Source organism: Corylus avellana, chromosome 2 (assembly GCF_965113065.1).
Source record: "Corylus avellana chromosome 2, dhCorAvel1.hap1.2, whole genome shotgun sequence".
Taxonomy (NCBI): Eukaryota; Viridiplantae; Streptophyta; class Magnoliopsida; order Fagales; family Betulaceae; genus Corylus; species Corylus avellana.
The window spans coordinates 7378006-7402234 of record NC_142491.1 but is presented as its reverse complement, the minus strand read 5'-3'; the positions used below and the strand labels follow the sequence as shown (position 1 = coordinate 7402234).

At 37.0% G+C, this 24229-nt stretch overlaps 3 protein-coding genes across 7 annotated transcripts in view; 2 read left to right on the top strand and 1 right to left on the bottom strand.

The window, feature by feature from the left end:
• The first annotated feature begins 400 nt into the window (after positions 1–400).
• On the top strand, positions 401–10896 carry LOC132179355 (SWIB/MDM2 and Plus-3 and GYF domain-containing protein). Of its 4 annotated transcripts, none has more exons than XM_088513289.1 (8): positions 401–583; positions 712–1437; positions 1861–1973; positions 2805–2864; positions 7350–7400; positions 8571–8653; positions 9011–9267; positions 10362–10896. In XM_088513289.1, the coding sequence occupies exons 2-8, from the start codon at positions 762–764 to the stop codon at positions 10757–10759; spliced, it is 1638 nt and encodes a 545-aa protein (XP_088369415.1). In that variant the 5' UTR covers positions 401–583; positions 712–761; the 3' UTR covers positions 10760–10896. The 4 variants fall into 4 exon arrangements, with proteins under 4 accessions (XP_088369415.1, XP_088369417.1, XP_088369416.1 ...); XM_088513291.1 differs by having other exon boundaries at positions 697–1437; XM_088513290.1 differs by having other exon boundaries at positions 670–1437.
• A 579-nt stretch (positions 10897–11475) lies between these two features.
• LOC132188303 (2-oxoglutarate (2OG) and Fe(II)-dependent oxygenase superfamily protein) lies at positions 11476–13591 on the bottom strand. The gene is made up of 2 exons (XM_059602729.2): positions 12714–13591; positions 11476–11929 (listed from the first exon to the last, which is right to left on the bottom strand). Exons 1-2 carry the CDS (start codon positions 13536–13538, stop codon positions 11684–11686), a joined length of 1071 nt encoding a protein of 356 aa, XP_059458712.2. The 5' UTR covers positions 13539–13591; the 3' UTR covers positions 11476–11683.
• A 2240-nt stretch (positions 13592–15831) lies between these two features.
• The window catches only part of NRPC2 (nuclear RNA polymerase C2), a 29906-nt gene continuing 21508 nt past the window's right edge, over positions 15832–24229 (top strand). The window contains exons 1-10 of one of the 2 annotated variants that reach the window (XM_059600128.2): positions 15832–16011; positions 16120–16225; positions 16563–16684; positions 17020–17112; positions 19400–19469; positions 19707–19794; positions 19908–19960; positions 20409–20473; positions 22143–22248; positions 22380–22490. In XM_059600128.2, coding sequence (XP_059456111.2) covers positions 15962–16011; positions 16120–16225; positions 16563–16684; positions 17020–17112; positions 19400–19469; positions 19707–19794; positions 19908–19960; positions 20409–20473; positions 22143–22248; positions 22380–22490 — 864 coding nt within the window. In that variant the 5' untranslated portion in view covers positions 15832–15961. Of the gene's footprint in view, positions 16012–16119; positions 16226–16562; positions 16685–17019; positions 17113–19399; positions 19470–19703; positions 19795–19907; positions 19961–20408; positions 20474–22142; positions 22249–22379; positions 22491–24229 lie in introns of both variants that reach the window. The other variant, XM_059600122.2, reaches the window with a different exon arrangement.

Below are 24229 nucleotides of genomic sequence, written 5' to 3'. Positions count from 1 at the left end.
TCAAAAAATAAATTTTGAGGCATTAGAAATTAAATATTAACTTATAAAAATTTAAAAAAAAAAAAAAATCTAGCAGGACTAGGAAGAGAGTGATTTTTCTTCAATTTTTATTTTTTATTTTTAATAAAGCCACATCAAACTTTGACAGACACTTATCTGACTCTTGATAGCCTGATAGCAGAACTCTTTTTACAAACATCAGGGGTAATCTAGACATTCAATAGGAAATCCTTGTAAGAGACTATTCTAATTTGTCTCCACGACAGTATTTGACTGACCCACACGATTATCTACAGTATTTGTCTCCTTTACAGTTATTTAAATCATTGTTTCAAATAAACGGTCAAGATTACTGGGAAAAAACTCAGATAAATGCTAAAGATTCTTCTTACAATCTAAACCGTTTATTCGAAGCGTCATTTGAACTTTTGTTGGAAGCAGATATGTCCAGCAAGCCAAATCCCCAATTCAAACCCTCACAGACAGATGCTCCGCCAAAGCGCAATCCCTAGAAGATAGCAGCTGAAGATTCTGTTTGGCTTCACGAATTAGAGTGAACAAATGCATCTTATAGGCGAGAAAGGTATAGTTTTCTTGTCTGTAATTACTAATTAAAGACTGAATTAATGTCCTCAGCTTCACTTTGATGTATTGCATGTCCAATTGAAGAAGGGTGACACACTCATTTGATTTTAGAGCTTTCTGATACAGAGAGATTCTTCATAGCTCAGCTAGCTTTTAGCATCTGATAAATAAAAAAAATGGATGGCGGAGGGGAATCTGCAGCGTTTGAATGGGTGGAAGACTATAATGGGCATGAATATGAGACTCGTGCGAGAGCGAAAAGGAAGGTAAGATCAAAGAAAAAGGAGTTTCTGGGTTGGGGGTCGAGACCCCTCATCAACTTCCTTCAATGGGTTGGAAAGGATACCAGAGAGCGCATATCTCAATCTGATGCTGCCACCATTATAAATGACTATGTTAATGAGAACAAGCTTGTTCACCCAGCAAAAAAGAAGAGAATTATTTGTGATGAGTGGCTCCATTCCATTTTTGGAAGGAAAACAATTGGCCGAAAAAAAATCCATCACTTGCTGGAACAACACTTTACTGAGAACCAAGAGGAATCGGATGATGATTTTCTATACAGCCCCGGCAAGAGTAGGAATGGTTTGGAGATATATGAAGAGGGTATCTTGAGTTCGGAGAGAAAAGCCCATCAGAAGAAAAAAGTTTCGGCAACTCCAAAAAGCTGTTTTCCTGCCATAAATCCTCACAACATTAAGCTTGTCTACTTGAAAAAGAGTCTAGTTGAGGATCTTCTTCTCAAGGACCCTGAAACCTTTGAAAGTAAACTAATAGGAAGCTTTGTGAGGATCAAATCCGACCCCAATGATTACTTTCAGAAAAACTCTCACCAGCTTGTGCAAATTACAGGTAATCTGCGAATTCCTACTCTTTCTAATATTTCGTGTTGCGTATTAAAGCATTCATTATTTCTTGGTTGTTTTGTACTTCTCTTTTTGTTTTAATAAGTATTTTGTACTTCTCTTAAATAATCACAATTGAACTTTTTATATATATAAAATCCTGGTTCTTATCAATGTACAACTGTCTCTAAATAATTCTGAGTCTTGCGTGTCTTACCATTTCACCAACATGGCATGGCATCTTGAAAGTGACTAGTATTCCATGAATTTCCTTTGTGTGCACTGATAAAATCGGTGATAAATGATCCAACTGCTATTTGTGTGTGGTTGTTTATGTTTTATGTTATTATATGTAAAATGTAACAGCATTATGTGTTGGTCAGCCCGTATAGGTAGTTAATATATGATGGTTTTATTATATATTCCCTAGGTCTGAAGAAGGCACCTGGAACCAGCAGTACGAGTACAGAAGTCTTCTTTCTGGCTTCCAGTGTGGTAAAAGACATCAGCATTGGCATGCTTTCAGATGATAACTTTTCTGATGTAAGAGTTTTGCGAATTAATTTAAGCTTTCAGCTTTGAGATTAGTTGAGACAATTACGTGTTGGTCAGTCTGCATTTGCATGCTTTCAGTTGATAACTTCTTTCCCCTGCATGCTTCCTTCACAACATCGAGCCCTTGACGGGAACCTTACCAAGGGGCCACTTATTGTGAATTAACTTTTGGACTTGGGGCAAGTATCAACATGCCGTTTTGGGTCTGATCTGTGTCATTTGCCGAAGTATTAACATGTTAGTTGTCTTTTGGAGGTCCCACTTGTGCAACGGTAATTCAGTGAAGGTGCTTAGGGGGGAGGTGAAGGAATAAATCAGATACCATTTGGAGTCAGTTGGAAGGTTGTTTTCTCTTCTCTTAGGATTGTCTTAGTTCATTGGCTGGCACTCTTGAGTGAGCAATTCATGGAGGTTTGGGTGGAGAGGGATAGTCTTGGATATGTGTGGTGAGGAGAATGTATGGTCATGGGTGGGGTAAGTCCCTTTAAAGGTACCACAATTGGATCGTATATCCTTACTTGTATACTGTAAATTGTAGTCTTTATCACCATATTCATCATCCCATGACTTGACATTTTCAATTTAGGTTGACGTCCTTTCAGGGTATTCTTTTTTTCTCATGGTAGAAAAAGCCTTGCAGACCCTGAGAAAGACATAAATGTCTATAGAGGAAGTCAGAAGTTGGTGTGACTTCTCTGTTTGCTGTGATTTGTTTTGCTTGCTTGCTGCTTTTTACTATGAAAGTTGTTGTCACGTACATTTGTGCAATTGTGCTTTTATGTGTTGGCTGGCTGTCTTACCTTTTTGGATCCATTGCAGGAAGAATGCAAGGATTTGTGTCAGAGAGTAAATGATGGCTTGCTCAGAAAGCCAACTGTTGTAAGTTTTCTTTTTCGATTATCATTTGAATTATTCATTTATTTGTTAGTGTTATTATTACTTTTTTTGCTTGGTCAGAGACATGTATGTAAGCTATGATTTTTTTGGGGTTAAATTACACTTTATCCACCTGAATTTCATCTTATTAACATCCGTGTTGCTTGCTTTGAGAAAAATGCGGTACTTTACACAATCGTTCTCACTAAACTGTCATTATCGACACCACAACAGCATTGTTTTTAAGCTTTCCACACTCTCTTTCCATTTGAAGGCCTTTATTTTTTAATGGGCCACCAGTCGTGATATCATTACTTCCACCATCACCACTTCCAGCCACCATATCATATCCATCATTGCCAAGACTGCTATCATGGCACCAGAAAAGTGACCACTATTGTACTGCCCCCAACATTTTCATCTACTTGAAAATACCATGAGGCACTACCACTATTGTAACACATAAATAATTAAGATGAAAACAATAATAAAAAATATTGAGAAATGATAATAAAATAATAAATTATGACTCAAATGCGTGTCATGACCATAATAGGGTCAGGCATGATGCGATTGAGAGGTTAAAACAATAAAGGTTTAGAATCGGGATCGAAAAAGACTTAGAAAAGCTTGGATCGGATCATCTCATTCGAATGCTGGGATCCCCGTTCGATGGCGACCTGCAACACTTGGCGGCAAGAGAGAAAGCATGATAAAAGATCAACTGTCCAAATCAGATGATACAAAATTAAATGGCAGCATTTGACCGGAGAACGTGCCATTTGAACAAGAGAATCTCCATGTGGCATCACCAAATCGTGCAACGACAGACGATCAACGGTCCAAATTCAATCACGTGGCAAGAAAACGGATTTGATGCGTGTTGAAATGCTGAAATGTTAGGTGGTGTTTGAACGAGTATTGATCGGAAGGAAGCTCCACGTGTCAATTCGTTTGTGGTGAGACGTTGCTTTGAGGAAGTTTAGATATTTTTGTGCTGACACAAGACCAATCGAACAGCGACTATCCCATTCAAATGGGAGTGCACAAAGACGAAAAGTTTGCCTATTTAAAGGCTCATAACGTTGGGGAAAGTTACAAAAGCTTTCCATTTTGTTTTGAATGAATAGTGAGGTTACTTGAGAGTAAGTTTGAGGTAGCCAAGCCCTGCAAGAGCAAGCATAGGTGCTAACCCCGTGAAGAGAGGAAGTGTTCATGGAACATTCTTGGAAACCCTCACACTCTCATTTTGTCTATTCTATACTATAAGTAACTACTTAGAAGCTCATCGTACCACATGGGTGGTTGTACTATTATATTGATGTTTTGATAGAATGTGGTTTTGGGAGTTGTTTTGATAAACGTACACAAACAGGCTTGATTGGCACTTGGAAAACAAGCGTGAATGCGTTGTTGTGCTGCCCAAGTTTTGTTAAGATAAAATTTTACAAAACTAGGGTTTTGTTCATAGATTCAAAAGTTAGATGGAAAATGAGTTTAAAAGAAAATGATTTTCAATCAGAAATGAGGTTTGGAAGGAAAATGTGGCTTTTCTGAAAAGGTTGTGAAAACGAGAAATAAGTAACCCGGCAGATAAGACTAGCAAACCTAGTGGTTAGGCGGGGGAATGCGCCTAACAAAATGTGTAAATAATGTGATATGTGGCAAGTAAAATGTCTATGTGGAATAGACATGAGATATGATATGTACCTATTGATGTTTAAAATGATGTTTTACATTACAACATGTTATAAATTGTTTTGCTCTCTTCATATTATGGGATATGAAGTTATACATGTAGAAAAGAAAAAGTAAAGGAAAATAAGGTTTGATTTTATTACTAAGTATAAAACCTCTCTCAAAACAACTCTGACATTTTTTAATTTTATAGCCTTTGGATATTTACTTATCAAAAAATAAAAAAAAAATTGACATTTTAAGAACAAACATTTTGTAAAAATCATGCATTGTGATAGCTATTTTACATCACTAAAAAGAGGAATTTCTAGAGGAAAATTGGGCTCACTTTACACATGTAAAAGGTCAGAACTTACATACTTGCTAAGCCATGGATTCACACATTCACTTGTAAAATTATGTAAATTTTACAGATATCACCAAAGAGGTTGTCGAAGAAGACCCATACACGTGCCTAGACTTTTGTCCATGAGGATGGTGGGAGGCCTCCACTTTTGAAGGGTTTACTTGTGTTAAGTTAGTTTTTATTATAGATATTTTTTTTTTTTTTTTTTTTTTTTTTTTTTTTTTTTTTTAAGATATGTTTAGTAATGCCGCATGTGGCATTATTTTGGTTGTTTGTAAAAACAATAATAGTTAAGTTGTAATGACATTGTGTTTGTTTATAAAGTATGATTCCAGTTAGAAGCTCTGGTATAGTGTGGTTTAAGGTGAGTTTGTGGTTTCAAAAAGAAAAAGAAAAATTTATACGATTTTCTTTTGCTGCGAGCGTTAAGATAAATAGTAGTGTCACGTGGAATTTAGATAATTCCACTATATGGCTTATATAAAATCCAGGGCGTTACAACTATGCATTGAAATCAAATTGGCCGGGGAAAGTGCTGTAAAATTAAAATTTTCTTTTCTAATATAACTAAACTATAAACTGTAAAAGGTAACACCAAATACTAACTGAAACATAATTTCATTTATTTACATCAACTGTTTGATTTACAATATCACTTCCTACATCAGTTACATAACCAAGTGCAAGTCTAGGGAAGTCCAAAACATCAAAACCCCAATACCGTTGAAGCTTCGTTTATCAATAACTTTGGATGTTTGTCTTCAACCTCAACGTGCTTGAATACTATAAAAAAATGTTTTACTAGTGAAAGTATGAGTCCATGGCTCAGCAAGTTACACTATCCTTGAGATTATACAAGTATCACAATAAAATAATATGATAATCATATTGCATGGCATAAACAAAATATTTAATCATGCAGGTTATTTTATTTCTTAAAGTCTATACTCTTTAGCATATTCATCATACTGATATCCTTTGAGGGGAGCCCTAGCCCTTTTGTACGGATATCCCATGAGGTGAACCATAGCATACTGAATGGCATACTTCACAAATCAAATGGTTAATTTATTTAATTTATAAGAGAATATAGGTCAAATATAAAAAACTTATTGACCCTTATCATTTCTCAACTTATTTTAGGTTTGGTGTGGAGACTGAGCGCGTGAACTCAGTTTTGCAGGTGGGAGTGGGGTAATCCACTTAATTACACACGTGAACTTAAGTTTGTTGAGATGACGTGTCTTTGGATTGTGTGGAGGTGGTCATACTAATATCCTTTGAGGGGAGCCCTAGCCCTTTCGTACGGATATCCCATGAGGGGAGCCATAGCATACTGATATCCCACAAGAGGAACCATAGTATTTTCATACTGCTATCTCACAAGGAGAACCATAGTATTTTCGTATTGATATCCCACAAGGAGAACCATAGCATTTTCATACTAATATCCCACAAGGGGAACCATAGCATTTACCTTTACTTTTCTCAACACAACTTTGTAATTGCTATTGGTTTTGAATGATGTTAGGATCACTGACGATGTATTTTCATTGATATTTCAGTATGTTGTTGGAATTTCCTGAAATTCTGTTGAAATATGTTGATACTGCACAAATCGGAAATGCTGTAAGATTATTGATTCCTTGACATATCAGCAGATGTTTGTTGACCCTTATCATTTCTCAACTTATTTTAGGTTTGGTGTGGAGACTGAGTGCGTGAACTCAGTTTTGTAGGTGGGAGTCGGGTAATCCACTTAATTACACACGTGAACTTAAGTTTATTGAGATGACGTGTCTTTGGATTGTGTGGAGGTGGTCATACTGATATCCTTTGAGGGGAGCTCTAGCCCTTTCGTACGGATATCCCATGAGGGGAACCATAGCATACTGATATCCCACAAGAGGAACCATAGTATTTTCGTACTAGTATCTCACAAGGAGAACCATAGTATTTTCGTATTGATATCCCACAAGAAGAACCATAGCATTTTCATACTAATATCCCACAAGGGGAACCATAGCATTTATCTTTACTTTTCTCAACTCAACTTTGTAATTGCTATTGATTTTGAATGATGTTGGGATCACGGACGATGTATTTTCATTGATACTTCAATATGTTGTTGGAATTTCCTGAAATTCTGTTGAAATATGTTGATACTGCACAAATCGGAAATGCTGTAAGTTTATCGATTCCTTGACATATCAGCAGATGTTTGTTTTTCTTACATCTGGTATTCGAGTCAATTCGAGTATTTTATACCATCGACAGAAGGATATGTTGCACTGACAGATATCTTATGGGCTTGGCTTTAGAATCAGCAGCCTCTTTGACTGTCTCTAGTCTCTTTTTCCTTTTTCTTTTTTGGGTTATGTATGGTATTTCAGTTTTTTGCTCATACTTCATTTTACTAATTGTACTTCTTAAACCTTTTCTAGGTGGAGCTTCAACAAAAAGCCCAAATCTTGCATGAGGATATTACTAGGCATGTAGGTATTAAATTAAGTTTACAAAAAATTGAATATTAGCAAAGAGATTGACTTGCTCTTTTCTTTGCTTCTGTCCTCATTATTTTTATTTTTCTTGTCAGGTCCAAGTTTGTAAATATTAATGTTGATATGCCAGGACAGAATCTGATATACTTAAGAACAAGCCTATGCCAATGCCATTGTCTGAAAAATATGAAAATTTTATTGAAAGTTGCAGACAGCATGGAATTACTATTGAATTTTAGAGAAATGATATAAATATGGAATTAATGTTGAATTTTATGCAATTACTATTAGCCTTTTGCAATAGAAATTTATAAAAATAACGAGTGTATCATGTTTAATGGCAAAACATTTCGTTGGCAAGCATGCACACTGTTCGGAATCCCATTTATATGCTGCCTCTTGCATTCAATAGTGAGCTTTTGCAATAGAATATAATTCAGAATCAGAAGTTAGTACTTTTGCCGGTGCCATGGGGAAAATCTTATAATGAACTAGAATGAAGATGGTTTCAATTTTTTTTCTAAAGTTTGCTCTTTGCTATTGTATTGAACCAGGGAACTACAAAGATCGGTAAATTCTATATCATAAATAAGAATAATAAGAACATTAATTTTAAATCTGAATCAAAATCTATTCCCCAAAACCAAGAGCTCTAACATTTTGAAATCAACCAAGTTTTGATGAAAAGAAAAAGGGTATCAAGAAAGAGAAGTCTCATCTGGAAGGAAGTAAAAAAATCCACATTTTATATGCTGAAATTTAGCAAAGAAAAGACTCAAAGTATGACACGGTTTCTATGTAGCACTTGGGTCTACATCTTATCATTATACTGATAAAGCAGGAACTGAATTAATTTTAGAATGTAGTATGTTGCTTAACAAATAATGTTGCAGAGGAAAAAAATAGCATTTAAATCTTGATTAAGATATATTAAAACTGCCTCAATATTTTATTACAGTACTGCATAAACTTTCTTATCCATAAATAATATCTTGTGGAGCTGTATATTGTTGTCCTAACTTTAAAACATTGATTGAAGTGCCTTCCATGTGGGGCTGCATGCTTATCAATTCAACCATGATTTTTTTTTTCTCATACTTTTGGTGTTATTATGATTTATGATTGATATATTCATCAAACTGACCCTTTGTACATGATGTGGAGATTTTATTACAGTGGCTTGCAAGAGAGATTCCTTTGTTACAAAACCTCATTGATCGAGCCAATGAAAAGGGGTGGCGTAGAGAATATCCTTTTATGTTATTTTTAGATTACACGCCATGGTTGAAAATTTTGGCTAACTTGGTACATATATCTGATCAAGTGATGTACCATGGCCATGGGTTTGGTTCGGATATATGATTCAGTCATGGGTTACACTATTAACCTGAATCATTTAGGTGTGATGGGTGTTCTATGGTTGGTTCATTCAATTGTTGCATAAAAGGATTTCATGAGTAGGAAATTGAAGTTTTACCTTTTTCAAGGTATATTATTTTATACCCTTTTCTTTTGAAGCTTTTTTTTTTTAAATTTCAGTCTCATAATGAAAATTGTTAATGAACTTGCTTGTAAAACATCTTTGGATCCTTAAATTGATTTACGCTTGACCAGTACCTGGAGAAAAAGCAACTGCTTGAGAATCAAGATGAACAGTTACGGCTGTTGAGTGAGGTTCCAGAAGTAATAGCAGATGAAATAGAACCGCCAGCTATACCACAGGCTAATCCAGATAATGTAGAACAAGAAAACAGTGGTTCGCCTAGGTCAATCCTCAATGGAGCTTCAGAAATTCCTATTCTTGTCATAGCAGCAAATGGAACTGCATCAAATTTGACGGCTCCTAACATGGATTTTACAGGTGCATTATTCATTCATTTAATTCCTTGAGGTGCCTTTCTAAAACGGTTAAGCTCCTCTACTCTGTCCACATGATCACACGCACATTTCTGCATTGTTCGTTTGTGTTACACATCAATCTTCAAAAGTGACTGACCTGTTAGGTAAAAAATGGATGAAGTGAAATGCATTACGTTATTGTTAGATATATTTGGATGTAGTACAAATTCATTCAGATGACACTATATTTTGATATAGTACAAATTCATTTAGATGACATTTGGTTCTACACGAAAGTTGATTATTGAACCTGTGATATATGTTTTGGCATTGAAAATGATTCCTTGTCTTAAGTCACATAATGAAATAATCAATTTTTATGTCAGATTGTGGTTATGTACTTGTATGTTCTGATGCGATGGAAATCTAAATTGACTCATTTCATCTATACATTCAATTTGCAAACTTCCCACAGCGTCATAAAATATGCTGGTTAAGCTGTGTGATTAGTTGATGTTTTTACTTAGACATTACGTATCCGTTGATTACTCTCGGAGATAATGGGGGGAGGGGGTTTAAAAAAGAAGAAGATATTTTGTCTTAATTTTTTTCTTAAAGTCCACCTTGGTTTTTGTTGACCTGGAAGAGAAGCAATCTTGGGAAACTGGGATGTGAGAAAAATTGCTTTCCACTTAACTGCTAATTTGATGCTTTTTCTAAAATTACTTTTGAGGGGCAATTTTGGCTTGTGTGGCAACTTAAACTAAATGGATCATTAATAATAAATTGTAACAAGCTGACCATCATGGACATTTATATTGTAGGGTGGGACTCAAGATAGTTAATTTAATGGTGAGGGGAATATAAGTTATCTTTTTTTCAAGTAATGATCGACTCTGGTAGACTCTCATTCCATCTTTGCTCGTCTTACAATTCCTTAGGCACAGAGAAATAAGTGTTCTATCTTCAGGGGTTCTATTTTTTTGTATCTCAATTATCCTTTAAATTCCATTTGTTTGATTTTTGTATATTGGGTTCTTTCACAAACATAGAAACCACTAAACATTGAACCCTTGATTCTTATTATTTGCTTGACTTGTGATGATTTTGTTGCAGAGTTTCAACATGATGTTATTGAAGAAGAGCCAAAGCAACCATCACAGTTGATAGACAAAAGTCATGGTGATTTACAGCTTGCAAATGAAGAAGAGAATAAGGGGGGTGTCCAAATGGTAGAGAAGCAGGCAATGAGACCTCAAGTGATTGATTTGAGTGATGATGAGGAAAATGAACCACCAAGTGTTGGAAAGCAAATTCTCGAAGACAAGCTGGGAAGCTCAATGTGGCATTATTTAGATCCCCAAGGAGACATACAGGGCCCCTTTTCTTTAACATGCTTAAACCGTTGGAGTGAAGCTGATTACTTTCCTCTGGATTTCAAGGTCTGGAAGATGGGTCAAAGCCAAGATGAAGCTGTATTGTTGAAAGACATTCTTCACCAAAACCAGAGTTAGTGCTTAATCTGTAAGCTCTGTTTTAGATTTGCAGGCTACTGATGTATCTCTGGTCGCAACTAAAATTATGAGATGTTGATTTTTATTTTCTATAGATGAGAATGTGTAATTGCCAAATAAAATGATCCTTTCAGTTCTCCTGTACTGTCATGTGCCTTTGGCTTATCTTGAATGGGACTTGTTTGACAAGCGGAGGGTGATTTCTGGTTTAATATTGATTTGTTTGAGCAGCCTATCCCGATGATGCACAACTGGTCATATGGCAGGCTTCTTTTAGGCAATAGTGAAATCCTTCTCATTCCCCCCTGAACATGGTAATAGAAAGGTGATAAGTTGAGGATCTCCTAAAATTTTCTGTCCAAATTTCAAGGAATTCGAGTAGCGAATGAAAGATGGAGGTCAGGGAGGTCGGGACCTAGGCAACTCGGGCTCCCACCTCTCATTCCCTGCAATTTGAGCAGGAACCAATGGTTTTCGTGGATCATCACTTATTTAGGTGACCTTAATGAAATACATGCGAACAAAAAGTACTCACAAATTATTTCATTGAAGTCTTATATTTTGGGTAAAAAAAAAACATTCCAGATTTCTTAGTCAAAAACTGTAGGGAAGACATACTAGAATAGTCTCTTACCACAGGTTGAAGAACAAAACCCTGACAACAAATTATTTCGAAAAGTTGGAACATCAAAGTCCTCTCATGCTAATAATACGGATTAGAGTTGAATGAAAACTGATTTCATTTTTCTATATAAAACATTCTTACTTTTTTCACACGTCAATCAAATCTTGCTACAGTTTCGGGCCACTTTCTTTTTTCAAGCCATTGGCAAACAGATCCTTGTGCTTTCACTTAATTACAAGAATATAAGGTCAATGCAAATAGAGAGAGGAGACAGGATGGGCGAGGGGCCTTCCAATCCCTCAGGTAAGCAGGAGGGAATTTATATTTCCTTTTCCATCCGGGCCCTTTGTATACCATGATGATACATAATCCCCATAAAGAACTTCACGGTACTGTGGAGAAGAAGATTCACTAACAAGCTCAGAAGCAGGGGATATTTTCACTGCCTTGGCAGGGTCATGAAATGTGGCAACTGAGAGCCGAGCTTGAGTGTTATTAGTTATGGCTCTATGTTGAGCACTCTTATACTTCCCATTGCTTAAAATCTGCAGGCAAACACGAAGTAACACCATGTCACTGATTCCCCCCAGTTGTTTAAATGAAACAAATTTCCACAGAATGACCAAAAAGCATTATCAGATTTCCTAGCGATGGCAAAATTGTTGACATCCTATGGCTGCCTCTTATGAAAATGTTTTTTGTTTGGGGAAAATTCACTTTACCGCTATGAAATTTAAGGAGTTTTTCAATTCAAACTCAATGTTTAAAAATTGGTAATGTACCCCTTAATGTTTCAAAAACTAATTTTCGTTTAATTGGACGAAAATAAAAAAAGCATGGAGGGTAATTATGTAATTTCATAGATTTCCGTCTAATTTGATGAAAATTAGTAACTGAAGGTTTAAATTGAAAATGTTTGAAACATTAGGGTGTACATTGCCAATTTTTAAATATTGGAGTTCGAATTGAAAAACTTCTAAAAATTCGGGTAAAGGGAATTTAACCCTTTTTGTTTTGATTGACAAAGGGAAACCACCATGATCACATATGCAAATGCTCACACAATAAATTGGAAGAAACACCATGGGCAGAACAACAATTCAACAAAGCATCAGTACAATCTATCAGTTTCAACATCAAAGGGCACGACTGTTGCAATATACTGGCTCTGTGGAGCTTGCAAAATGCAAGTGTAGATTTTTGTTGTCAATCTCCTAACTTTTTCTGAATTTATGGATTTTTGTTCTTCTTCTAACATGTTGGGGGATTCTCTTTATATACATTGGAGATTGCTAATTGCATTCAAAACAAGGGAAGTAGATAAGATACCTCGGTTTGATCGGCGAGAAGGACGAGAATGGCGTCGGACAAAGGGTGTACGGTGAGCCAGTGGTTGTTTTTGAGAAGTTGAAGGCCTCCGACGTGGTCTTGGATCAGAAGCGTGATGACCCCCATATCGGAATGGGGTTGGAGACCGAGGGTGAGGTCCGGCTGAGGGCAGGGAGGGTAATAGCTGATGGTAATGTTCTGGTGCAGCTCACCCACGGCTTCCTCGATGCACGACGATCTCAGCCCTAGGCTCTCGGAGATCAAGCCCAGCAGCTTCTGAGCCAGCGCCTTCATCTGGTCGGCGTAGCTGCCCACGGCGTCTCTGTAGTCGGGAGGGAAGTGGGGCCACCGATCGGGGTCGCGCCGAGAGAGCGGGAAGGTGTGGTGGTCGAAGTAGTCTCTCCAGTCCAGGACGACGCCGTTTTGGTCGGGGAGGAGCATTTTGGAGCCGTAGCCTTGGGAGGCGAAGGAGGTTGGGTCGCAGGAGTATTTGAGCTTGTCGGGGAGTGGGCAGTGGTTGAAGAAGGTAAGGCCCACGGTCTTGACGTGGTCCAGCAGGCTGGCGGGAACGCCGTGGTTGGTGACGTGGAAGGCCCCCCATTCTCTGCAGGCCCGCCCGATTGACTCCCGGACAGATTCCCGGCGGGTCGGGTCAAATTCGGATAGGTCGATGACAGGTGGACCGGTATCATGATTAAAGGTGGAGGAATGTGTATTGAGTTGAGGACGGTTGGGAGGCGGCTGGATGTATTGTGGAGGGACGTGTGAGAGACCGGCTTCGGCTAAGCCCTGCACTCTCATCATCGGCTCGCCGCCGATTTCCATCTCCACTTCCCAAAGAAAGATCGAGAGAGAGAGAGAGATCGACGAGGATGGCAATGAAATGAACAAACAGGGGTTATTTTATGGGAAAATGATAAATAAGGACTATTTTTAAATTTATTTTTTTTAAAAGTCAAGATAAATATAACAATAGTTTAAGTGAATTGTTTTTTTTTTTTTATAATTTTATAGGGAAACTTCACTAAGGGCCCCTGAACTTCCGGCCGATTTTACAGACCCCCCCTGAACTTCAAAAACTCTCATTTTGGACCCTTAAACTTCTATTTTCTCTCACTTTGGACCCTTTTAACATTAAACTACGTCGTTTTGGATGTTTTATACCCATTTTACCCTTCCCCAAAACTACGTCGTTTTGTGTCCTAAAATACACAGCCCAAAACGACGTCGTTTTATGCATTAATTTTTTTTTTTTTTTTTTTTTTAAAAAAAAAGAAAAGCAAAATAAATAAATTTAAAAAAAAAAAAAAAAAAAAAAAGAAATCGGGGGTGGCTGAAGCCACCCCCTTGGCCAAAATGGGGTGGTCGGACCACCCCATTTTGGGCCCAGCCACCCCCTGGCCGATCTGGGGGTGGTTCGACCACCCCCATGGCCAAGGGGGTGGTTCGGCCACCCCCGTGGCCCAAAAAAAAAAAAAAAGAAAAGGGGATCGGGGTGCTTTGGGGGTGGCCGGACCACCCCCAAGGGGCTGGGGTGGTTTCGGCCACCCCATACCGGCCGTATGGGGTGGCCGAAACCACCCCCAGCCCCTTGGGGGTGGTCCGGCCACCCCCACGATCCCCCCCCCCCCCCCCCCCCCCCTCGCGTTTTTTTTTTCGGCCTTTTGGGGGTGGCCGGACCACCCCCATGGCCAAGGGGGTGGTCCGGCCACCCCCAGACCAGCCAGGGGTGGCTGAGCGACCCCCTTGGCCAAAAATGGGGTAGTCCGGCCACCCCATTTTGGCCAAGGGGGTGGCTTCAGCCACCCCCGATTTCTTTTTCTTTTTTTTTTTTTTTTTTTTTTTTTTAATTATTTTTTTTAATTTATTTAATTTATTATTATTTTTTTAATATTAATGACCAAAACGACGTCGTTTTGGGTTGGGTGGTGATGTAGTTCTGAAGCTCAAAACGGTGTAGTTTTGAAGTAAAAACGACGTAGTTTTGTTTAAGTCCAAAACGGCGTAGTTTTAGTCGAGGGTAAAATGGGTACAAAAAGTTAAAAGGGTTCAAAGTAGGGGTGTCAACCCGGTCCGGTTTCCCGGTTTTTGGCCTAAAACCGGAACCGGAACCGGGGTACCCCGGTTCTCAATTTTGAGAAACCGGAACCGGAACCGGGACCCCGGTTAACCGGGGTCCCGGTTACCGGCCGGTTCCGGTATTACCCGGTCCGGTAACCGGTTTTTTAAAAAAATTGATTTTTGGGCTTATTTTAGGTATTAGGCCTAAAATAAGCCAATTTTTTTTTTCATAAGTTGGCCCATTTTTTAAAAAATCTATTAGTTTCTTTGTCTAAATTAAAGGGGTTTTGTTGTGATTGTTCCAAATAATTAAAAAATAAACCTTAAAAAGTCCAAAAATCCTAAAAAATCATTATTTTTGCCTATTTGGGCCTTAGAAATAAAAATTTAATTTTTTAAAATACCCTAAACTTAAACCTAAGTGTAAAAAATATTAATATATATAATATATATATTAATATATAAATATAATAATATATAAATATTATTAAATAAAATGGAAACCCGGTTCCGGTATTCCCGGTAAAAACCGGGTACCAAAAACCGGTACCGGAACCGGGGTACCCGGTTTTTAGATTTTTCAAACCGGAACCGGAACCGGGACCCCGGTTTCCCGGTTTCCGGTTTTCCGGTTTCCCGGTTTTCCGGTTCCGGTTCCGGTTCCCCGGTAATTTTTGACACCCCTAGTTCAAAGTGAGAGAAAATAGAAGTTTAAGGGTCCAAAATGAGAGTTTTTAAAGTTCAGGAGGGGTCTGTAAAATCGGCCGGAAGTTCAGGGGCCCTTAGTGAAGTTTTCCCTAATTTTATTTTTACGAAAGGGGACAAGAGATTGTCCACAACTGATTGAACTACTCTTTGAGGACAGTAAAATTGTTTTGAATCATATTTCAAAGGAGTATAATTATGTAACACTTTAAACTTATGAATTAAAATAATTATATAGCAAAGAAATCTATTGAGAAAACAATAGGCATGTTTAGGAGTGGGATTTTACAGGAATGATTTATATTTGTAAAAAATATCGTAAAACATAGGGTATTTGAACATTTAAAAAATTTCCTACTTTTTGGTTTGCCTTGGCGAGGGTTTAAGAAGGGTTTATTCCGCAACTCCTGTTTTTTACAATAGCAAAGAAGAAGAGCCCACAAACAAATCCAAAGGAGAAATCATCAATCAAATCCTCCACCATGGGTCTCAAGCAGGACTCCGAAGAAGAGCCCACAAAGAAAAGCCAAGAGTACGCCCCTTTTCGTCTTCTTCTTTCTTCAATGCTTTTCACTTGTTTCGGTATTTGATTCATACTTTTATGTGTTTGTTATTTTTCCTGGCCCAAAAATACTTTCAGTGTTGGGAAGCAGGTGCCTGATTATCCCGTCATCGACAAGCAGTTCCTTGCCGCCCCTATCAAATCCGCCGTCGACAAATTCCAGCTTGTTCCGGAGTTTCTAAAGGTATGTGCACGTGTTTATGCGTTAGTACACTCCCACGAGAGTATGTAACTTCGTCTGTGCAGATATAAGTACATATATATTGAATTACTTATTGAGAAATATGACTGTATGTATGTATCTGGGCGGGTTTCTATATCCAGGTATATAGGTATGAAAAATTGTATATGTATATGTTCGTATGTACGTAACTATGTGCATGTGTATATGTATATGTTTATGTGCAAATGCGAATTCAAATTTATGTAATACTTGTCAAAGAAAAAATATGCTTGTGTTAGGCTGTATGTATACATATGTATGCTTGTATAATCGTTGTAATGATGATTTGGAATTGTAGGTGAGAGGGCTGGTGAAGCAACATTTGGATTCGTTTAATTACTTTGTGAATATCGGAATCAAGAAGATTGTTCGTGCCAATAATCGCATAGTATCAAGCGTCGACCCGGATATTTATCTCGAGTAAATCATCCATTCCTGGGTTTTGCCTTAAAATTAATTGGCTTTGTTATGGTTTATGTAGCATTTTGTGGTTAGAGATCAATTATTTAAATTGAGGCTGTTGAGAGGAAAAAAATATGATGGTATAGGATTTATTTCCATAATGCTAAATGACATTTATTTGTAGTGTTCCGTGATTACTTGCTATAATGACTTTCACTTCTTTTGCTTCATTCTATCGACGAATCATTGTAAGAGATTGTGCTTGAAACAAAGAGTTAAGATTCATGTTTGAAGGTGTTTTAGTGGTTTCATTCCTTTGACTGAGAGGTCTCGTCCCTGTACCTGTTATGCAGGTTTAAAGATGTCAAAATTGGTGATCCCTCAATGCCTGGGGATGGTATGGAAGATACAATTTCTCCTCAAAAGTGCCGGTTATCTGATAGGACGTAAGCTACATTTGCCCCACATGCATATCTTATGTGTTTTAGATCTCATTTACCCTGCAATTCATGGGAGTGCTATTAGTCCATCTGGGTATTATTGTGATAGATTTGTAAGTGCTCTGGTGCTGAATTTGAAAGATAGAATGTAACAAGGGAATGATGGCTTATCTTACTATGATGATAGAAACGATTTTTAGCACAACATATAAATGATCTTTATGAATTGATTTATTCTCTCTCTCTCTCTCTCTCTCTCTCTCTCTCTCTCTCTCTCTCTCTCTCTTTCTATATATATATATATATATATATGTGTGTGTGTGTGTGTTACATGGCTTATCTTACTATGATGATAGAAACGATTTTGAGCACAACATATAAATGATCTTTATGAATTGATTTATTCTCTCTCTCTCTCTCTCTCTCTCTCTCTCTATATATATATATATATATATATATATATATATATATTTGTTTCACCCTTTATGAATCTGATTCCTGGCCTCCACCCAACAACATCAAAGATTGTTGTTCTTTAATAACTTGCAAAGGCATGTTGTTGATTATGAAGGGTTATACGATAAAGCTCAATAAAACAAACTAGTAGAACCAACAATTCATCATTATTGCATATTTTTGGTTGCTTGATAGACAAATGAAAGCCATTTAGCATGCACCCTGTGGCATTTTTGCATGAATTTTGTATTGGAGGAAGCATACTTGTCTAAGCATAAGACATGCGCAACCTGTTCAGAAGTTGTAGTGTATGAGCTGCCACTAATTTCTTGTTTTTGGATTTAGAAGTTACTAAAACTAAAACTTGGTGGGGAAGAAAGTTCCATTAACTATGGCAAGGCATGCGCGTCCTCTCGGCGAAGGAAAGGCAATGCTCACGTGTTGTAGTGTTTGAGTGCTTTACGGGGGTGTCGGGTTTGGGGACTTTTAGTTTTTGTGGGCTTCGGTTTGTTGTGCTTGTTGGGTTTTTGTTTTTTTCTTTGGGTTTTTGGTAAGTGATTCCTGAGTATACTTCCTGTGTACGTAGGGGTGCCCTACGTTTTTAATAAAACTTTTATTACTTATCAAAAAAAAGAATCAAACTTGGTGTAGAGATGAATCTTTGTCTTGTTACTTCATTGGAAAAAGGAATTAGAAAAGAGTTTTTTTGATGTTAAGGGAGCATCCTCTAGGTGGGGGAAAGGCAAGACTCATGCTTTCTAGCATTGAGTGCCTTGAGGCGTTTTAGGCTTAGTTGTATTGTGGGTTTTGGGTTTGAGGGCTTATCGGGTGTGTGGATTTGTGGGTGTTCTTGCTGTATCTTTTGGGTTTCTTACTCGTTTGGGGCCTCTTGTGTATACTGTCTGTGTACTTGCGTTTTTTTTTATAAATTACATTACTTATCAAAAGAAAAAAAGAACGGAGTTTTAAAGAAGAAAGGAATGAAATAAGAGTAGAGGATTTTGGATTTTTGTTTTTAATTATATATATAATACCATGCTTCTTTATGCAAGAGAAGAGGATAAATTATAAAAGCAGGAAAAATATCCAGTCCTTTGAAACGTACTTGTACCTTTTGGATAAATGTCGTGTTCAAAAGAATTTGATGTACTGTACAATTTGCTTTATTTTTATATTTAATTTTTTTAAAGGGGTTTGAGATGGTGTTTACCTCCTGTGTACTTGGGTTTTGTATCACTCTAGGACTTTTTAGTAATATTACTCATATAAGAAATTATATCATAATTGAGTCCCGCTCCACCAACAAAAGCTCGATGTTTGTTATAGCTTGAATAATTTTGCTGTGGTGGGAAACACATGTTTGGTTATTTCTTGTGTCAATTAATTTGGGTTGCATTGCTATAGGGAAAGGAATGTGAATCATAAAGTAGCTAGGTAGTTGCTCTATTTGTTAGTTATTGTTAGTGAAGAGCTTTTATATTTGAAGGTAAGTAGACCCCATTTATTGAAGGAAACTGATGATGGATGCTCCCAAGCAAATATTGCCAATTTGGCTCTGGAGGCTTTCAGTTTCTAAAATTTATTAACATTGTGTTTGGCAGCACAGTGGAAAGGGAAAAGAAATGGAAAGACCAAGGAAAATAGAAGAGAAGGGAACGAGACAAGAAAATATCTTTTAATTTTCTGTTTGTCATCTGTCAAGATGTTGGTTGCTAGATGCATATAAATATTACGTATATCACTGCTTGTACCCAGATCTAAAATGATTCACAACTTTTTTTGGAAACTGATGGCTGATATTCTGAATTGTGTTGCGTTGATATTGCATGAATTCAAGGTATTATGCTCCCATTAAGGTTGACGTAGAGTACAAAACTCAAGGAAGTGATACCCAAAAGACATCAAAGGTACTTCCATATGCGGCTGTAATTTAAATTTGGTGAGATGTATTTGGATATATGAGATGTGTTTGGTGTCATTCTCCTACACATTTCCTGTCCATCATTTTTTTTTTTTAAATCCGCCATTGAATATGTGGGTCCCACATATTCAATGGTGGATTTGCCAATCTCTTGTATGGAGATGGACAAGAGATGGGCAAACATTTCTCTTCGGATATTGTATTAAGTTTTTTCTTGCAGAAGGATGTTATTATTGGAAGAATGCCTATTATGTTAAGGAGTTGCCGCTGTGTCTTATATGGACAAGATGAAGCTGAACTTGCAAAACTTGGTTTGTTTGCACAAGATTTAAATACCAGGCTCTTTCTTCCCCCTGCTTTTGTGCTTCTACTTCTATGTTAGGTTGTTACATATATATAATTGTTATGTCACTGCTGACTGCAGGTGAGTGTCCCCTTGATCCTGGAGGATATTTTATTATAAAAGGGACAGAGAAGGTGTTATTCTGACTCTCATATTACAATGCTTTCAAATATTGGGGAAAATATAAAAAATAGTATGAACAGAAAAGTTGAAATTTGGTTGTTTGAATCATTGAATCAACCTAAAGAGGAACCAGGCATGCTATATTCCTACAAATACAAGCTTACTGCATAGCGCTGGTCCGATTGTGTGGAACTCGTATATACATGTTTGAGCATCTTTTTTTTCTCTCTCTCTCTTTTTTTTTTGGGATAAGTAAACATGTTTGAGCATCTTAGATTTTGCATGCACATTTATCTCATTTCTTAAGCTTTGTGAAGTCAAATTATCCTGTGTTATGAGTCATCACATCTAATTTTTAACTTTTTTATTCAATTTTAGCTGAACATTATTCTGTTCTTACCTTTCTTTCTTAGAAGTTTCTAGTTATTAGCATATTATGACACCACCGACCATTTTCAGGTGTTGTTGATACAAGAGCAACTATCGAAGAATAGGATTATTATTGATACTGACAAGAAGGGGAAGTGAGTAGTTCTTTTTGCTTTTTATATCACTTAGTCTTTTCCAATTCTCTTTGTGTTCCTCTTTCTTTTCATGATTGTACTTTCTTATGATTTTTTGGTGCGAACCAAGTGATCTTTGGTGGGGAGTCCTTTTAATGATAAATGTCCTTACAATGGGTGGATACCGCTGCAATGGCAATAGATGGTGTCAAGCATCGTTGCCGAGAATTTTTTTCAGTGGTCATCTACCATCAATATCTAGAGAACTCCAGCTAGCTCTAAGGGAGTTCAGTTTGTACTCGAGTAATGTTAATTGTCTAATGCAAGTTATGACATTATTTATTTAATTTTTAAAATGTGTCACAAGTGGAGGGCATCTGCTAGGGCTAGGTCAATACTTCTGACAATTGCATCACCATAAACTGAGTAATCCATGCGCCTAGGTAAGATGCGGACGGCACAGTTTAAAAGAATTTTAGTAATTCTAGAACTGCAGAGCATCTCATTTTAGCAAGTTGGGCAATGCTTCATATTACCATTTTTTTTTTGGCAGTGGTAACATAAACTGCTGGGGAAGTGACAGGTCAGAAGATTCTACTCTCTTGTTTGGATAACAAGAGATTTTATTGAGAGGGCATAGGAGAAAAGAATGAGGGAAGAGCTAATTTTTGTTTGTTGATAAGTATCATAATTAAGGGAAGAGCTAATTTGATTTTAAAAAAAAGTGAAGAGCCAAGAACTATAAAACTTGCTGAAGGAGATGCTAAGCGGAGATTCGAATCTAGTTACTTGATAACAAGTTTCTAAACTTCTTCATTCTTTGAATTGAAGTGGTCACATGAACTTCTTGCCATCCTTGTTTAATTTCTTTCTTTTGGTAAGGAAACCTTTTTGAGGTTGAAAAAAAAAAAAAGCTCATGCCATTCTTAACTTATTAATCACAATATGCTTTATCCTTTTTGAAAGTTATGAACACACACTAATTTCTACTTAATTAGCTATATTAAGGCTGAACCACCACTTATTAATCACAATATGCCTGTCTCTTCTGGTGCGGTGATAGATTTAGTCTGTCCATCTTCGGAGTTGGTGGATAGTGAAGAGGAGGATGAGGATTTCTAGGGTGCTAAAGACGGAGATTGCTGGGGTGGGGATGACCGAGTTTTTCGTTCTCCCTTGCCACCCGTTTGACTTGGGACTTGATGGGGGGTTCTGTGTGAGGGGATCGATGTCACCTTAGAGGTTACCCCTTGGAAGATAAAGGGTAGAAGGGAGCTTTTGAACTTAGAATGCTCCATCAACTATGATGCTAAGCATCCTCCAAGCGGGTGGAAAGGCAAGACTCACGCCTTCTAGTATTGAGTGCCTTTGGGGGTTTTGGGCTTTTTGTTGTTTTGTAGGTTTTGGGTTTGAAGGCTTGTCAGGGTTTTTTGAGGGGTTGGGCTTCTTGCTTGTTTAGAGCCTCGTGCATACTGCCTGCATACTTAGGGGCACCTTACACTTTCTAATAAATCATTACTTACAAAAAAAAAGAAGGTGATTTTGTTATTCTATCCCTATATTTTACTGTACTGGTTAAGGATAATGTCTTCCTTGGATAGTATAGATAACCCTTTGTATTCTTCATAGCTATGGTTTTGGTACATTATAATAATTTAATTTGTATTTATGGCTTCCTTTGTTGGTTCAGCATAAATGCATCTGTGACAAGCAGTACTGAGGAGCGAAAGAGCAAAACAGTTATTTTGATGGAAAAAGGGAAGATGTATTTGCAGCTGAATCAATTTACAAAAAAGGTCTTCATGGGATCATTTTTTTTTTTTTTTTTTTTCTTTTCACCCCTTTCCAATCTAAGTTAGTTTTTGCTACTCTCTTTTTTTCATTGTTGTTATAAGATTAGGCTTTGGTAATTTAAAATTATCTGCAGGTTCCTATAATGGTGGTCATGAAAGCTATGGGAATGGAGAGTGATCAAGAAGTTGTACAGATGATTGGAAGAGATCCTCGATATAGTGTCCTACTTTTGCCTTCTATTGAGGTAAGCAATATGATCAAGAATTTAAAATCTGTAATGAATTTTTTTGTTGTAAACTTCAGATATTCTCCAAGAAATTTAAATGAAGATCGTAAAAAATATGATCACGTCTGAACTGTTTGGGATTTGGCAATGAGAGCTGCTTTCGTGATTCATTCTGTTGCAATGAAGTTTATTTTGCATATGTTGATTACTTAATGGGTTCTAATAATTCATGAAGTTTATGAGAGCTGCTTTGAGGAGTTGGAGGGGTCCTTGGAAGACATTTTATCCTCTTGTTTTCATACTTTGTACCTTTGGACTGTTGCGCATGTCTTTCCGGTGTCAATTACTTACGATGATTTCCTTGTTCGTTTTTCCCTTTCTAGTTAGGTGATCTTATTGTATACTCCCGGTGTACTTTGGGGCGCCTTACGCTTTTAATAAGACTGGTTATTACTTATCAAATAAATAATAATTCATGAAATGTAAAAGAAGTCTGCAATTCTATTTAATCTAAACTGGAACCCATTACCACTGGAGTCCAGTACATACTAGATTTTTGGTTTGTGTGGGATAGTCTAGTGTTTGATTGTTTAAATAAGTTTAGACTTGGTTTCAATTTTCCATTGAAATATATTGCGTCTTAGATTTGAGGCATATTGCAAGTATTGCATTCATTTGCTTCTTTACTCTTTGTCACCTAGCTGGATCACTTTGCCGATCCTTGTTTACCCAAGAAGTTTAATTGGTTCAGTAAGATTGCCATACAGATATTCTTGAAGATCTGCAAAGTGAACATGATATTTAACAAAATAGATCCTACATATTAGACAATTCTAATTGTATGGATATTTGAATTTTTTTCTTCATAGATTTGGGATGTTTGGTATTCAAGTAGGTAGATGATTGGAAGGACATTAGCAGAAAGTCATCCAAGTAGGATCTCAATGTGATTTTATTACTTCCGTTGTACCGGAGGTTATGTTCCTGTCTGCCTTTGTTTTTAGCCTCGTTGCATTCTTCTTTGGCACCTATAGTATATGAGGTATTTGGCCCTCAAGATGGATTGGGATTTTAGGTCCTCGAGAAATGCCTTTTGTTACCGTTATCTTTTTATATGTAGCTGCCGTAACTTGCACTTATCATGCTATGCAGTGCATTAGGTACTCAATATGCTTTGATTTCTTCTATTGTACTGAAGGTTTTGTTCCTTTTTGTTTTTTTTTTTGGGGGAGGGGGGGAGGTGTTGGCAGGGGCCTCTTCTCCTCTTTAGCACCTATAGTAGAGATAGGATGTCTTTGGACATCAAGTTGGGTAGGGGTTTTAGATCCTCAGAAGTCTCTTTTTCTTAATCTTCTCCTTTCTACAAAACTGCAGTGATGTGGTCAGATTACGCTATGCTTTTGGGGAAGGAATACGTGCAGTTAACATTGTTGTTGTTATCGTTTCATGGATCTACTATCCACTAGCTTTTATGGGATGGAATATTATCAAGCACCCTTCAAACTTTTGGGTGTGTGTGTATGTATATTTGTGCATATATATAGGATTGCAAGTTTGTAAAGTAAACAAGAGATTTCTTAATCTGTATCACTGATATTGAAAATGAGATATCTATTTTTTCTATGAGTTACAGTAAAATATTTTGACAGTTGATTAATTTCTGATGTATCTATTGAGAGTTGGCATTGTAATTTATATTTCTGACCTTGTTATTTCTGTTTGTGGGGCCTACAGACCTCTTCTTTTTAATTCCTTTA